This window comes from Echinops telfairi, unplaced genomic scaffold (genome assembly GCF_000313985.2).
Source record: "Echinops telfairi isolate 266 unplaced genomic scaffold, ASM31398v2 ScPeMD7_3;HRSCAF=10, whole genome shotgun sequence".
Lineage (NCBI taxonomy): Eukaryota > Metazoa > Chordata > Mammalia > Afrosoricida > Tenrecidae > Echinops > Echinops telfairi.
This window is the reverse complement of record NW_022103899.1, coordinates 16,543,840-16,558,762: the sequence shown is the minus strand read 5'-3', so window position 1 is coordinate 16,558,762 and position 14,923 is coordinate 16,543,840. Positions and strand designations below refer to the sequence as shown.

Sequence of the window (14,923 nt, the reverse complement as noted above, 5' to 3'; positions counted from 1 at the left end):
GGTGATCTTTTAAGGAACTACTATCTTTACATTAACATAATAGTTCAGGAAGCTAAGAACTGATTTAGCCTTCAGACGCCATACACTAAAATGCTCCAGAGGAGCTAGCCTGTGTGAACATATTTTATTAGCCAATAGCGCTTGTTGATTTGACACAAAGGAACGTTCCTGAGAAACTGCACTGTGAACGAACGCATGTAATGCTGCACTTTTCGTTTTCAAGTATGAAGCACCTGCAACTCCACGAGCAAGCTCCTGCTTAGTTTTGAAGTGAAGCAGTTGTCTGCAGGTCATGTCTCTGTCCTTTTTCAGACGACCTCGCTGCCCATTGTGGTGATCTCCAACGTCAGCCAGCTCCCGAGTGGCTGGGCCTCCATCCTGTGGTACAACATGCTGGTGGCGGAACCCAGGGTACACAGAACACATCTGCTTTCATGTTGAATTAACCAGAGGGACCCTGTTCCAGCCCCCACGTGTCTGGAGGGCCACTGTTCGGAATAAGTGACAAAACTCTTGGGGCACTGCTAATGTCTTGAGGAGTTCTGGAGACATTCAACATGTGTGCATGCTAAGAGAGAAGAGTTTGTATTTTCCTTTAGGCAACTTTTGGACTGCTAACTTCAAGGTCCACAGTTCAACCCTCCTGCCTCGTTGCAGGAGAACGTGAGGCTGTCTGGATCCATAAAGATGTATGGCCGACAAACATAAGGTTCACTGTCAGAAGTGACTCGGTGGCAGTAGATTTTGGGGTTTGTATGATAAGTCCAGGCGATCAATGGTCTCACTTAACTTTTATTGTGTCATTTAAAAAAAAGAGCACATCTACTAAACAAACATGTTCAATTCTTAGAACCTAACTAAACCTATCAACATGCCACTTCAAATTAATGACTTCTCTTCCCCTATTGTGAAAAGCAGGATCCCTGGTGATGCAGTGGTTAGTCCTTGGGCTGCTAACTACAAGGCCAGCAGTTCAAACCCACCAGCTGCTCCAGGGGAGAGAGTTGAGGCTTTATATGCCCATAAAGGATTGCAGGCTGGAAAGTCCTCAGGGAGGCTCCACTCTGTCCTGTAGCATGTCACTGACTCTTAATCGACTCCATGCAAGTGGTTTTATTGTTAAAAAAACCATCTGTATCCTTTAGACTAGGTTGACCTTTGGGAGCACCTATGGTTTGGTGCTTTGGGATTGGTGGCTCTTCAGTGACCCTTCCTTTGTGGATGTTTTCTCTCTAGAATCTGTCCTTCTTCCTGAACCCACCCTGTGCCCGATGGGCTCAGCTGTCAGAGGTGCTGAGTTGGCAGTTTTCATCCGTCACCAAAAGAGGTCTCAATGGGGACCAGCTGACCATGTTGGGAGAGAAGCTTCTTGGTATGAGCATATTAACTTTCTCGTGTATATAAAAAGTGAAATGCCTGAAACGTCTGTACTTGTTCTTTTTCCCTTGTGGCCTCTCTTATTTTGTTACTGGTCAGAAAGTGTTACTCTGTTGGCTCTCCAAGCTGTAGTTTATGTTCGCTAAGAAACAATTGTGAGGACAGCACAGGACTGTGCACTGTTTCCTTCTGATGTGCACAGGGTTGCGATGGGTTGGAGCTGACTGTGGCACCTAACAACAGGTTTTAGAAATGATAGGAGCCCTGGTGGTGTAGTAGTTACTTGCTGGGCTAAGATCCTCAGGGTCAGCAGTTCAAAACCACCAGTAGCTCCAAGGGAAAAAGACTGGGCTTTCTACTGCTGTAAACAGTTACAATCCCAGAAATCCACAGGAAGCGGGTCTCTATGAGCCAGCATTGATTCAATGGCAATGCATTTGTTTGTTGTTGTTTTTAGAAATTATGGAAATGAGTCATTTCCCTATTGTGTAATACTAACATTTGGGAACAGAGTTCTTGGGGGAAACATCTTTCAGTCAGTGAAATATATTCCTTGGGACTAAAATCAGTTCCCTGACAAGGAGGGTGAGGTCACACTCACCTTGGAGAGTAAGAAGAAAGTCTCCTTCCAGGTGTGAAGAAGGCCCAGGCCTGCCCACCCCAGAGCCAACACGCAAAGGTCTTCCATAGAGCCTCTCACACTACGCAAATCAGAGGCCAACACAGCTCCCTGTTAGAGCTTCACCCAGTGAAGGGTGTTTAAACCGTTTCTTGAAAAGCCCATGGACATCTTTCATCTAGATTTTCTTTCTGCAACTCAAAATGGGTCTGGACCCTGGATTCTTGTGCTACTTTTTGTAGTAGGTTCTACAAAGTCATCAAGAACTCTACGTGCAGAAGCGACTCCCGAACCGTGACTCCTGGGGGAAACAGGGTTAGCATCCTGCAACCCTCTGGTCCCATCGTTCTCAGCCCACTGGCGGCTCCACGAGAGAAGATTCCAGCCGAGAAAACCCCATGGGGACATTCTCCTGTGCCCCAGGCGTCAGTCACTCACACACCCCCTCCCGCCAGCGCCAAACGCATAGAAGGCAAGCTGAGCCAACAAGGTTGCCTGGTGGCCCAGTTGTTGACTTCAGCTGGGAACATGCTGAAGCACTCACCTTTCCCGCGGCTCTGCCCTGCCGCATCTACCGGTTTGGACCTACCTTCCCGAGTGAGAGCATGGGCAATACAAAATCCTCCAATAATGAGGTCAAAGACAAGAGTTGTCAGTTCAACAAAAGCCTCAGAATCAATGTGTTTCCTGAAAAAATGTCATTTTCATCTGTTCAGGTCCCAGTGCCGGCCCCGAGGGTCTCATTCCATGGACCAGGTTTTGCAAGGTGGGTACTGCCTATGAGTTCTGCCTTGGCTGAGTGTGGATGAGCTGCTGCCGTTTCTTGCTGTGGTATTTACATGGTTCGCTTGTTTGGGAATTCTATCACTCCCTCCATAGAGCGGGTTGTGTACTTTCCTTTGGGGCGGAAGGTTGAGAACTCTGGGTCAGTCTGACAAGAAGCACCTGCCTGAGTGATAACATCCTTCCTCCCCAGTTCCAGTCTTCTGTTTGCTCACCTTGGCCCTTTGTCTGGCAGGATGTGAACCACTGCCATCCGAAATGTGTTCGCGGTGCTCGGTGGGCATCCTTTCTGACCCAAGGTGGTCCTGGGGGTCTGCTTAGTGGAGCCAGCTAGAGGGAATAATTAGACTCTCTTGGGATCACCAGAAGGAGCCCTGGCGGCATGGTGGTTTACACGTTGAACTACTAACTGCAAGGTCAGCAGTTTGAAACCACCACTGACTGCTCCATGGGTGAAAGATACAATTTTCTATTCCCTTAAAGAGTTACAGTCTCAGCAATCCACAGGGGCAGTGGGTCCCTATGAGTCAGAATGGACTCAGTGGCAGTGAGCTTGGTTTTTGATGGATCCCCAAGAGACTTTGTGAGTGGCACAATGGTTCCTAACACAAAGACTGAGAGTTCAAAGCTTCTTTGTGGCGACTTGAAGTAAAGGCCTGTGATCTACCTCTAAGAAACCACAAGCAGGAAAGCCCTCCGGTATGCAGCTCTGTTCTGCACACGGAGCGTTGTCATGAGGCGGAATTGTCAGGATGGCAAACGGAACACTGGGGAAAGCTTGCTCTACTTGGATTGTTTCACTCGTGTGAAGGGAGCTAGTTTCATGATTCACCTGGAGGCTCACCCCCTCTTTGGCCCAGGGAATGGTGGGTCGGGGTCTGAGGGCCAGTACGCAGGGAGGAGCTGTAATTCCGGCCCTGGTGATGCTACTGCCCACCTCTGCTCACTGTGCTCTGTGCCACACCCTTCCAGCTCTGGCAGCAGAGGGGTCTGCAAACCTTCGCTGATGGTAGGGGGGTGTAGGCACGGATAAGTAAGTCACCATTTTTCATTTCTCTGTTGCTAATGTGAGCATTTGTGTACTTTCAGGAAAATATCAACGATAAAAATTTTTCATTCTGGCTCTGGATTGAAAGCATCCTTGAACTTATTAAAAAACACTTGCTCTCTCTCTGGAATGACGGGTAAGAGCCATTGATAGAGGTTTGTTTTTATTTTAATTGAAAGATCATTTTGTTGGGGCCTCTTACAACTCTTTTTCTTTTTTTTCTTATTAAATACTTTTATTAGGTGCTCTTACATCTCTTCTCACAATCCACACATCTAGTGTGTCAAGCACATTTGGACATATGCTGCGATCATCATTTTCAAAGCATTCTCTTTCCACTTGAGCCCCTGATATCAGCTCCCCATTTCTTCCCCCTCTCTACCCCACCCTCCCTCATGAACCCTTAATAAGTTATAGATTATTATTTTCATATCTTACATTGTCCTCCGTCACCCCTCACCCACGTTTCCATTGTTTGTCCCCCTGAGAGGGGGTTATAGGTTGATCCTTGTGATTGATCCCCTCTTTCTATCCCCACCTTCCCCTTACACTCCTGGTATCTCTACTCTCATTGTTGGCCCGAGGGGCGGGGAGCAGTATCTATCCTGGATTCTCTGTGTTGCAGGCTCTTGTCCAGCAGTGTGCATGTTCTGGTCTAATCCGATTTGTAAGGTAGAATTGAGGTCATGATAGTGGGGGGAAGGAAAGCACCAAAGAACTAGAGGAAAGTTGTGTGTTTCACCGGTGCTATCCTGCACCCTGACTGGCTCATTTCTTCCCTGTGACCCCTCTGTAGGGGGATGTCCAATTGTCTACAGATGGGCATTGGCTCTCCACTCCATGCCCCCTGCCCCACCCCCCATTCACCTTGGGTATGATTTTGTTCTGGGTCTTAGATGCCTGACACCTGATCCCATCGACACCTCCTGATCACACAGGCTGGTGTGTTTCTCCCATGTGGGCTTTGTTGCTTCTCAGCTAGATGGCTGCTTGTTTATCACAACTCTTATACCAATCCATACATCAATTGTATCAAGCATATTTGTACATATGTTGCCATCCTTTTCTAGACATTTACTTTCTACTGAGCTTTTGGTATAAGCTCCACCCCCCCACCCCACCCCCACCCCCCGCTCCTTCCTTCCCCACTTGGGTGACCCTTGATAAATTATATATTATTGTTATTTCAGTATCTTACACCAACCTTTGTCACCCTTCCTCCATGGTTTCTGTTGTTCATCCCCCTGGAGGGGGGTGTGTGGTTATGTGTCCATCATTGCAATCAGTTCCCTCTTCTTGATAGAGGTATTTTTGACAGATTGTTTTAGCACCTGCTCCTTTTGTGCAAGTGTGGAACCCAGTTTGACGTGTACTGGCCAACGCTTCAAGGCCTCATGAGGGGGAAGCCCCAGGGGATTACATGGACCCTTCCAGAGCGTTCTATGTGTTGCCCTTTCATCATGTTCTAGTATTTTCAATGCTAAATTCGACAAAAAGAAGCATGTGCCTTTCCTTCATTCTTTCAACAAATAGTGCCTAGAAATGTGGTTTATTCTCCAAGAGACAAGACTTTGACAATGACAAAAAGGCCAGGATGACGGGGTGGGGCAGGGGCAGGGGGGACAAAAAAAAAGGAGTCTGACATGAAAATAAATAAAGTTTAAAAATTGCTTCATAAAACACAAACAAACCCCCAGTGGAAGGTCTAAATATTGGCCTGAGTTGCTAACAAAGGAAGAAAAGCAAAACTGAAATGGACTTGGAGTCTTTCATGACATATAGTTCATCAAAAAACAATTAAATACTGCCTTTCGTATTGCCCTGCAGGAGCTGTGGTGGGATAGTGGGTTACATGCTTTGCTGCTAACTGTAAAATCAGCAGTTCAAACCCAGGAGCCAGGAGTTCTGCTCCTATCAAGCCCTACAGTTTTGGGAACTCACAGAGGCAGGTCGACTGTGTCCTGCCGGGTCACTATGAGTCGGAGTCTACTTGGTGGTCGTGAGTTTTGGTTTTGGTTGTCCTTAAAACCTTGAACGAAGCCCACGGCCATCATGTTGGTTCCAGCTTATGGAGGCCTTCCTAGGAGTGTCCAAGACGGGAAACCTTTACAGTAAGCGTCGTCTTTCTCCCACAGAATGGCTGATGGATTCGAACAGCTGACCTTTGAGTTAGGATTCCAGTGCTTAACCCACTGCACCACCAGGGGGCCTCATGGTGCCTTTAAACCAAGCACTGCCATCAAATAGATTCTGATTCATGGCAATGCTATGGGACAGGGTGGAACTGCCCCTGTGGATTTCCAAAACGATTAAGTATTTATGGGGGCAGAACCTCTTTCTTCTGTGGAGTGGCCGGTTCAGACTGCTGCTCTGCGGCCAGCAGCCCACCCTGTACCCACTGCACCACCAGAGCGTCGATACTGCCCTCGGGCAGGAAGACAAAGATTGCATGTGATCATTCGTTTCTAACTTTTCCCTCAAGGTCCACTGACATTTCAACCTTTTACCCTGACCTGAAGTGCTAGACCATGAAAATACATTGTCTGGGCCCTCCTTTATGGCATCAAAAGAGGCATGAAATGCAGACATTTTCATGACCCTTCAACCTTAAATCATCACGTAAACATAAAAAACTCCTTGCGCCAGCAAGGGCTTGTTGAGCTTCTAACTATAGCATCCTCCTGACTCCGTTATACAACCTCTTCTAGACGTAAGCCTATTTGTATAAGCAAAATATTACCTTGAACGCCAATTCTATAGATGGTAAAGTGCGTAACGTGGTAATAGGAGAGGGCTTCGAAGGTCGTGGGATTCTTCCACGCACTTGTTGACGCTGCCTTCGCCGTGTTCCTCAAACGTTCCGTGTCAGGCGTCTTCTTGATTTGTGAGTCAGTATGGACAGTGGAATCACGCGTGATGGAACAACGCCAATCAAGGGCCCATCTCTCCACGTCCAGGTGTATCGTGGGCTTCATCAGCAAGGAGCGCGAGCGAGCCCTGCTCAAGGATCAGCAGCCCGGGACGTTCCTACTGCGCTTCAGCGAGAGCTGCCGGGAAGGCGCCATCACCTTCACGTGGGTGGAGCGGTCCCAGAACGGCGGCGGTACGTCAGGGCGTGGGCACGTCGCGGAGCGGCCGGGGAGGGGCCATCACGTTCACGTGGTCCCAGAACGGCGGCACTACGTCAGGGCGTGGGCACGTCGCGGAGCGGCCGGGGAGGGGCCATCACGTTCACGTGGGCTTGAACAGCGGCAGTACGTCAGGGCGTGGGCACGTTGCCGAGCACACGCCTGCGCACACGGGGATGCGCAGTTGAAAACCTTCGCCAAGTTAGGGCAGACCAAAGAGCGTCTGCGGCACCGAACTGTGTGCCTGCCCTCCGCGGGGGCAGCCAAATAGGGCCTGTCTGATAGGCCTTAATAAATCCCCACACGTATCTGTGATTCTGTACCTCCACGTGTTGTGAGAACAGTGGTTTTTAAGACATAGCCACACTTCCGTTTGGTCAGGCCCGTTGCCTGTAGATTGAGGATCTGCATGAGCATGATCTGCACCCTGTTCTTGGGAGGAAACCTTTGCCACAGGCATCGGCTTCCAGATTCGCTTAGGAAGATCCCACCTAGAAGCAGACAGGTGTACTGTATTGCTTTATGGGAAGGAGATGAAATTGTTCTCTTTCTAAAGCGGTTGCCCGTACCAGTGCAGCCTGGGCTTAGCTTGGCAGTTGGAGATTGACCTACTGTGCCTCCCCCGGCCCCCCATAGGGGACCCCTTGCTGGCCCTGGGTAGCTGCAGCTAGGACGTCCAGGCCAATTGGGGCATCAGTTGAGAAAGTGACCGTTGGGGAGTACAGAGGAGCCCCAAGGCTCTCCTGCCTCAATGTCGCCTTCTGCAGCTGTGAAATCCCATCATTAAAAGGTTCCTTGATATGTGAATGCTTTGGGGCCTTCAAGAACCGCTTTATAACAGAGGTCTCACTTTCAGCTGTTCCTTGACGTTACTTGGTGAGCACTAACAAAGCGCTAAGGCTGGTTTAAGAGTAGGAGTAAACTTAACTGGAATTTTATGTTAAGCATTAGAGGGAAATAGAATTTTTTTGTTTACTAAAACATTACTTTCCATCTAATCCATTTGTTTCAATTATTTTAAAATTTTCAATATGAAAAGAAAAGTGAAACTACCTTCTAGTAATTTCATCCCTCACTCAACCCAAGATGACTTAATTTGTAGTGAGTTCTTTATCTGTTTTTTGGGTAGCATATTGTTGAAGAGGCAGCCTTTCAAAGGAGTTTATGCCAGGCTTGCCAACCTAAACACATAATAGCAATTTCAATGTTATGGACAGTGATGGTAGCCTTATTTTTCTTCCTTTTAAGACATGATTACAGTGAGAAACTTAGAAAGAAAATATACTCTATCGGTTGTAATAGGGTGGCTAACTCTTAACTGGATCAGTCAAATCCATAAACTGTACGTCTCTCTCTCTGTTGTTTCAGGGCATTCCAATTTCAGAGAGTCACTTGGTTTTCCTTCTTTCTAGAACCTTACTTCCATGCGGTTGAACCCTACACGAAGAAAGAACTCTCTGCTGTTACTTTCCCTGATATCATTCGCAATTACAAAGTCATGGCTGCTGAGAATATTCCAGAGAACCCACTGAAGTATCTGTATCCAAATATTGATAAAGACCATGCCTTTGGAAAGTATTACTCCAGGCCAAAGGAAGGTACGTGGGGAGAGAGAGCAGTCAATTAATTCCCTGAGGAGGAATAGCCCCCCCAGCCACTCTCCGCATCTGGGGAATCTGGTTTCCCTGATGTCCTCAGGCTGGCTAGAGTGTAGGCCTAGTAGTAACAAAGGCTGCTTTTGCTTCTTGTGAGTGCCGGGTGCCAGCAGAAGCACCCCTCCTGCTCTCCCATTCATTGCTAAGAGCAGGCTTTCAAAGCGAACTGTCAGCACAGCGCAGTTGAAACATAACCCATGACTTGGCAGGTCCCACTAGGAAGAAGTTTTCAGGGATGTTGGGAGAGTGAGTCTGTTTCTGGTTTTTGACATTTGTTACTCTTTCGCTCTCTACCTGGAAAAGGGCAATGGGCTGGTAGGAAGGCGGTGGCCAACTGACCGATGCCAGCCTGCTACTGATGGGTCCCTCAGGGGTACAAATGGCTGAACACTAAGCCACCAGCAGATCTGTTATTGGTTCAGGTCCACCCGGAGGTGCAACAGAAGAAAAGCCTGGTGAACTACCTTTTGCAAACCAAAGGGAGCACAGTTCTGCTCTGACCACGTCTGTGGTTAGCATGGGTGGGAGTCAGCTTGCTGGCAGCAGGGGTCTTGCTAGTAGTAAAACTGACCAAACCGAGGCCCAGGAGCATTGAAGTGGCTCATTCAACACAACTCGATGAACAGATCGTATTGTTATTAGCCATTACTTTTAAGACCAATCCTCGGCTTGGAACATGGTCTGCTGCCTCTCGGTCTTTGCCAAACTGTATTTGAATAAGCTGAAGTTATACCCACCTGGTTTGGAGCATGCCAACCAAGTTGATGCAGGGGAGGCTAAGAAATCTCAAGATTAGGACAGGTCCATTGGAATGAAGATGCCCTGGCTTCTCCCGGAAGCTGCGTATATGACATCAGTCAAGCCAGTAATAGTAAGCCACATACATTGGCCTCCAACTTCTGGCAGTTTGAAGCCCAAGAAAGAGAAAGTTCCCACCTAGACCCCTGTCTGAGATCCCCTCTCTGTGTTTTCTAGTTGCTCCTGCATTAGCATCAGAATTCCAGATGAGCCAAGTCAGGGAGGCCTTAAAATGGTTCAGGACTCCACCCCAACTCTCAAGAAAAAAAAAGAGTAAAAATTTGATCAAAGAGCAAATTGATTGTCTTATTCCTGTGTAACCTCTGCTAACGGAAAGCCTTGCTCGTGTTCTTGCTTCTAGCCCCAGAGCCAATGGAACTCGATGGCCCTAGAGGAACTGGCTACATCAAGACCGAATTGATTTCTGTGTCGGAAGTGTAAGTGAGCACCGAAGAGGGCCGTGGTTAGTGACCTCCAGTCACTCCCACTCCTGGCGGGGGCCTATTGAAGATACTTGCATTTTGCTTTTCTATTGTAATTGCTGCCACTCTGGATATGTTGGAAGGATCCTGATAGGGATCCCGGTATCACTGCCCATCAGCATTTTACTGCCTTTTACAAGCAAACAAGCAAAGCAAAGCTGTATTTCAGGTTATTTAAGTTCTCCCAAAGCTAATACTTTTGAAAAAGGACAAATAAAATGAACAAAAATGGATCAGAGTGGGAAAGCAGTTCTTTTCTGTCTAGAAGAAGCCAAAGTCATAATTGAGCTACATTTTCTCCGCCTGCTTTTATTATGTTTCATTTCATAAAAGGTAGGAAAAATTTTGGAAAAGTCATGGTCAGTTGTTTGGCCCGCAGCCATTGTCTTGGGGTGACTGGATGTAGCCTCCATGTAAACACACTCTGCGGAGCAGCTTGATCTGCATACAAGCCTCAAGGTAGGGACGGAGGACAAGGGACTCTCCAGACATTCGCCTGGGGCTTCCCCGCGCTGGCGAAGCGAGAAGCACGTGGCCTCAGGCCACAGGACCACACATGCTCGCATCTAGAGGCCACCAGGCAGAAGCATCTTCGCAGGTTCCAGTCTGCCTCTTGCTCCCTCATTCCCATCTCTAGAGCCTGATACGCTTCCCAGTGGGTAGGGATGGGGACACCTACCTCTCATTTCCCATTCTCCTCCAAATGTATTTGACAAGTGCATGGATTTACCAGAAATAAAACTGAAGTCATAATTCAGAGTCCCTGGATGGTGCAGATGGTGCATGCGTTTGACTACCAATGGGAAAGTCAGAGATTCGGGTCCGCCGAGAGGGGCCTAGGAAGAAAGGCTTGGCGATCTTACTTCTAAAAACCAGCCATTTGACAAACCCTGTGGAGCACAGTACCACTCTGACACACTAGGGTCGCTGTGAGTTGTAATCGACAGACATCGGCGCTTTTGTAATTCAGGGGTTATAATGCCCTTTTCCTCTCTTTCCATTTTAGTCACCCTTCTAGACTGCAGACGACAGACAACCTGCTCCCCATGTCTCCTGAGGAGTTTGATGAGGTGTCCCGGATAGTGGGGTCTGTAGGTTTGGACACGATGGTAAGTATCTGGGCAGGGGTATTCTCCCCCTCTGTAGTTTTGCCCTCCCAGAGCAGCAAGGCTGCCGTGCAGACTCTGGGCCTGCCTGTCAGAAGCCATCGGATAGATTCTCCGGTGGAGCCAGGAAAGGGCTCTGGACAAGATTAACTGGGCTCCGGGATTTTCATTCCTGGCATACAGAACCTCCAAAACACAAAGTTGTGTTTCAAATACATAAAAGTTCCCCGTCTTCCTTTTGAGGTTGGCCATGTAGACATTTCATGCATTAAGGAGCCAAGATTTCTGCTAAGGAAACGTTTCTGATGATCTGTGACTGTGAAGAAGCTTTATTCCTAGGGAGGGAGGACGGGGTGTATACATGCCTGGAGGTTAAGGTCGTTAGGGAGACTGCTACTCAGCTAGCAGCCAGGAAACCCTCTCACCTGCTTTGCACTTGAGAAGTAGCTTGTACTGCTGCAGGAGCTCTGTGCGGGGCTTGCGAAGAGTGAGAAGATCAATGAAGGTCATGGCACGACTAAACATACGTTCCGTGAAAGAGACAGACTTCTTATGGGAGAATGGCTGCGGTGTGTCAACCTGTATTGTATGCTTTTTCCGCCTGAAATCCTCTCAAAAGATTTTGCTTGGTTGGATAGATTTTTGCTGATACAGTTTAAATGTTTATTGTTGAAAGTGTGTGTTGAGTGCTTTAAAACAAAACAAAACAAAAAACCCTAATCTTGATCTATAAATGACCCAGTGGAAAAAATTAGATGCTTTCTCTAGTATTGTAGGGAAGCCAGCCTACTGACCTAGGGGCCTTTGACCAAAGCCCATAAAGAGCAGTGCAGGACAGGAACAGTTAGCACCTCCGATAGCCCTGATGGAATTATGTGAGAAGCACGGGGCTGCTAACCTCCATCAAGGTCTGCGGTTCAAACTCACCAGCCACTCTGTGGCGGGGAAAGAGGAGGCTGCCTGCTCCCATGAAGTTACAGTCTCAGAAACCCTGTACACGGTCGCAGTGAGGCAAGATTGACCCGATGGCAGTGGCGCTTTGGTTCCCTCTTTCCTCTGTAGAGGCAGTGGTGGTTCCATGGTAGAAGTCGCACCTCCCACTCGGGGACCCAGGTGTGATTCTTGGCCACTGAGCCTCGTACACAGTCTCTCCTCCAGTGGTGGAGGCTTGTCTAGTGCTATGAGGCTGAGCAGGTTTCAGCACCGCTTCTTGGCTAAGGTGGATTAGCAGGGAAAGCCCGGTGATGTACTTCTCAAAACCAACGCCTGACGAGCCTGTGGAGCACCGTTTACTTCGGACACGCTCGGTCCCCCCCTGAGTCAGAATCAACTCCATGGCCGCTGAACCCTATCAGAGAATGCCCCGGGGAAGAGTTAAGGGTTTCTTTTTTATTTTTTTAAAACATTTTATTAGTAGCTCTTACAGATACATCTTTACAGAAACAGACACCCAAGGAGCAACTGGTGGGTTTGAACTGTGGACCTTGTGGTTTGAAACCCAATGCTTTTCTCACAGAGCCACCAAGGCTCCTTTGAGTTAAGGGTTTCTTAATGATTTTTCGTCTCCAGCCTATATCACACTACCGTCATTTATTATGCCTGCTTGGGTGACCTTTAGAGAAATTCTCTTCCCCTCCTCCCCATCTGGCATCCAGTGCAGATTTGCCTCATCCTTGTTTTGCATGAGATTTGCCTTGTTGCTCTGCTCCCAGACTTGCCTACCAGCAAAGAGCTTTAGAGAGCCCGGGTGAGCTCGCAAAATTAAGCCGGCCAGCAGCCCAGCAATAATCCCTCAGCAGAGGTGGTATGAAGGGTCCTGGACTAGCCCAGGAGAATGGACTGCAGGCTGATAGCTCTGGCCATTGCTGCATGGTGCTGTCGGAGGCGTCCTTATACTGCTGTCTCATTAGAGTGGACATGTCATGTTGAATGTGTGAATCTGCATTTCACAGTCAGTGCCAAGCACCTGACCGCGTGCTCTCTCTTTTCAGATGAACACAGTGTAGAGCATCGAGCTATCGCTCATCTTCTCTGGCGACACTTCCCTTCTCGTCTGTGATTCCTTCCCACTGCTCTCCACTGTTCCTCCACCGCCTACGATTCTGGGAAAATGGAAAGAGGCCAACCCATGTGCCGGAACTTGGTGGTAGCGAGTGGAGTTTTTCCCTAAGCCACAAACGTCTGTTACTCTCAAAGCCTTCCTGATTCTGACTGAAGGTAAAACTCAAAGACACTCTCCTACAGAGTGAGTTTGGCACATGGCAACCCACCAAGTAGACCCAAAGCCTCAGGACTAGAATGACAACCTTCGAAGGGCAGACATGTAGCAACTTCTGCCAATGGCTGCGCATAAAACCAGCAAGCACACAGTGCTTACAGGTGATCGATAAATCTCACGGTTACCTAGGGAACTTCTTGATGTAAAAATGGTACATTTCTACTCTCAAGAGTTAGTATTTTGAGGAATCAAATTGTTCTCTGTCAAAAACAGGGTTGAGGGATTTCCAGTAGTAATATGCCTATACAAGAGTTCAAAGCCAAGTGTATATAAATGTAACATGACATAAGCTGCTTAGCAAAGAGAATTATTCCACATCGGGGCAGAAAGAAAAATGAATTTATCGCATTACCCATATTGTCTCTCTTGCTGGAAAAATGATGCTTCTTTGGGTTATCGGGTATGATGCTATCATTCGGAGAAAGTACATGTTAAAGTCTCGCAGGCAGGGTTTCTGTTCACACCTGAATACCAGAGCAGAGGCTGTTCTGCTACTGTATTGGTCACTGTCTCTGCAGTTTCTTCATGGAAGGCTGGCTGTTAACGACAGCTCTCTCTGGAGGCAAAACAACTTGTTTTTCAAAACATTAAAATGAGTGGTAACCCACTTCCAAAAAGTCAATTGGTAACACAGGGGTTAAGCACTTAACTGCTAACCAGAAAGTCAGCCCTTTAGGCCCATCTGCCGCTGTGCGGGAGCAAGAAGTGCTTGCGATCTGTCTCCACAAAGATTGTGGCCTTGGAAACCCCAAGGGGCAATACCACTCAGTGCTACAGGGTCTTCTGAATTGAGAAAGGAGCGATCAATGCAGGTACGCTCAGAGATTTAATTCATGATTTTTAAGTGGGTTGATCTTTGTTATTATCTGGTACTTGGTCTACTAACCATAATATAAAATTTTGTCATTTTCAAAGCCAGAAGCTAAAAAAAACAACAAAAACAACTAGTAGCTGGCAACCCAAGTCATTAACTAAAGACAATATACAATTCAAGTCACTTAAAAATTCCCATGTAATGGCATCAAGAACTGCCTATTTTTCACTGATAAGTCTATTTTTGTCACCAATAACATTCATAAATGGTTCTGATTTCTCTTCTGTGCCTTTCCCAGATCCTCTTTCTGAATGGACGGGAAGTGCATTTATGTGTTATTAACTGCTTCTTTCATTAGCCTTGACATCAGAATGTGTGTGTGTGGGGGGGGGGGACTAGGCGTGACAGGGCACTTCCCCAAACTCTCTCGCAGCCTGTCTTCTCTCCTCGCCCGCCCACTGTCCCAACTCTAATTGTATGATGTATCTGTACTCGGTGTAGTGTGGCTGATGTCTCCTTTGCAACTGTTATCAAATTAAAGGAAAGTGCCTGTGCTGTTTCCTCGTGTCTGTGCCCAGCGGAGGCCTCCGCTCAGTTCTCCCAGCAAAGGGCCTGGATCAGACTGGCTGGAGGATGGCTTTTAAACTGAAGTGATAAGGAAATAGAGAAGAACAATTTTTAAATAGACATTGTTTCTAACTGCTGGTATTCAACTGTTTCTAAATATTTGTACCCTTGGAGATAGTTATGGTTTTATTATTATGTGGTTTCACTGCACAAGCCAGGAGACTTGATTTTAAAGACATATTTAGCTCCTAATGTTAGTCTTACTGGG

At 47.5% G+C, this 14,923-nt stretch overlaps 1 protein-coding gene across 1 annotated transcript in view; it reads left to right on the top strand.

Annotated features, from left to right (window-relative positions):
• STAT1 (signal transducer and activator of transcription 1) overlaps positions 1 to 14,647 on the top strand; it is a 37,537-nt gene extending 22,890 nt beyond the window's left edge. The window contains exons 16-24 of the mRNA XM_004701499.2: positions 313 to 411; positions 1,237 to 1,372; positions 2,713 to 2,762; positions 3,869 to 3,963; positions 6,785 to 6,930; positions 8,368 to 8,553; positions 9,770 to 9,845; positions 10,897 to 10,999; positions 12,988 to 14,647. Of these exons, the coding sequence (XP_004701556.1) occupies positions 313 to 411; positions 1,237 to 1,372; positions 2,713 to 2,762; positions 3,869 to 3,963; positions 6,785 to 6,930; positions 8,368 to 8,553; positions 9,770 to 9,845; positions 10,897 to 10,999; positions 12,988 to 13,002 (906 nt within the window). The 3' untranslated portion in view covers positions 13,003 to 14,647. The remainder of the gene's footprint in view (positions 1 to 312; positions 412 to 1,236; positions 1,373 to 2,712; positions 2,763 to 3,868; positions 3,964 to 6,784; positions 6,931 to 8,367; positions 8,554 to 9,769; positions 9,846 to 10,896; positions 11,000 to 12,987) is intronic.
• Positions 14,648 to 14,923: the final 276 nt, after the last annotated feature.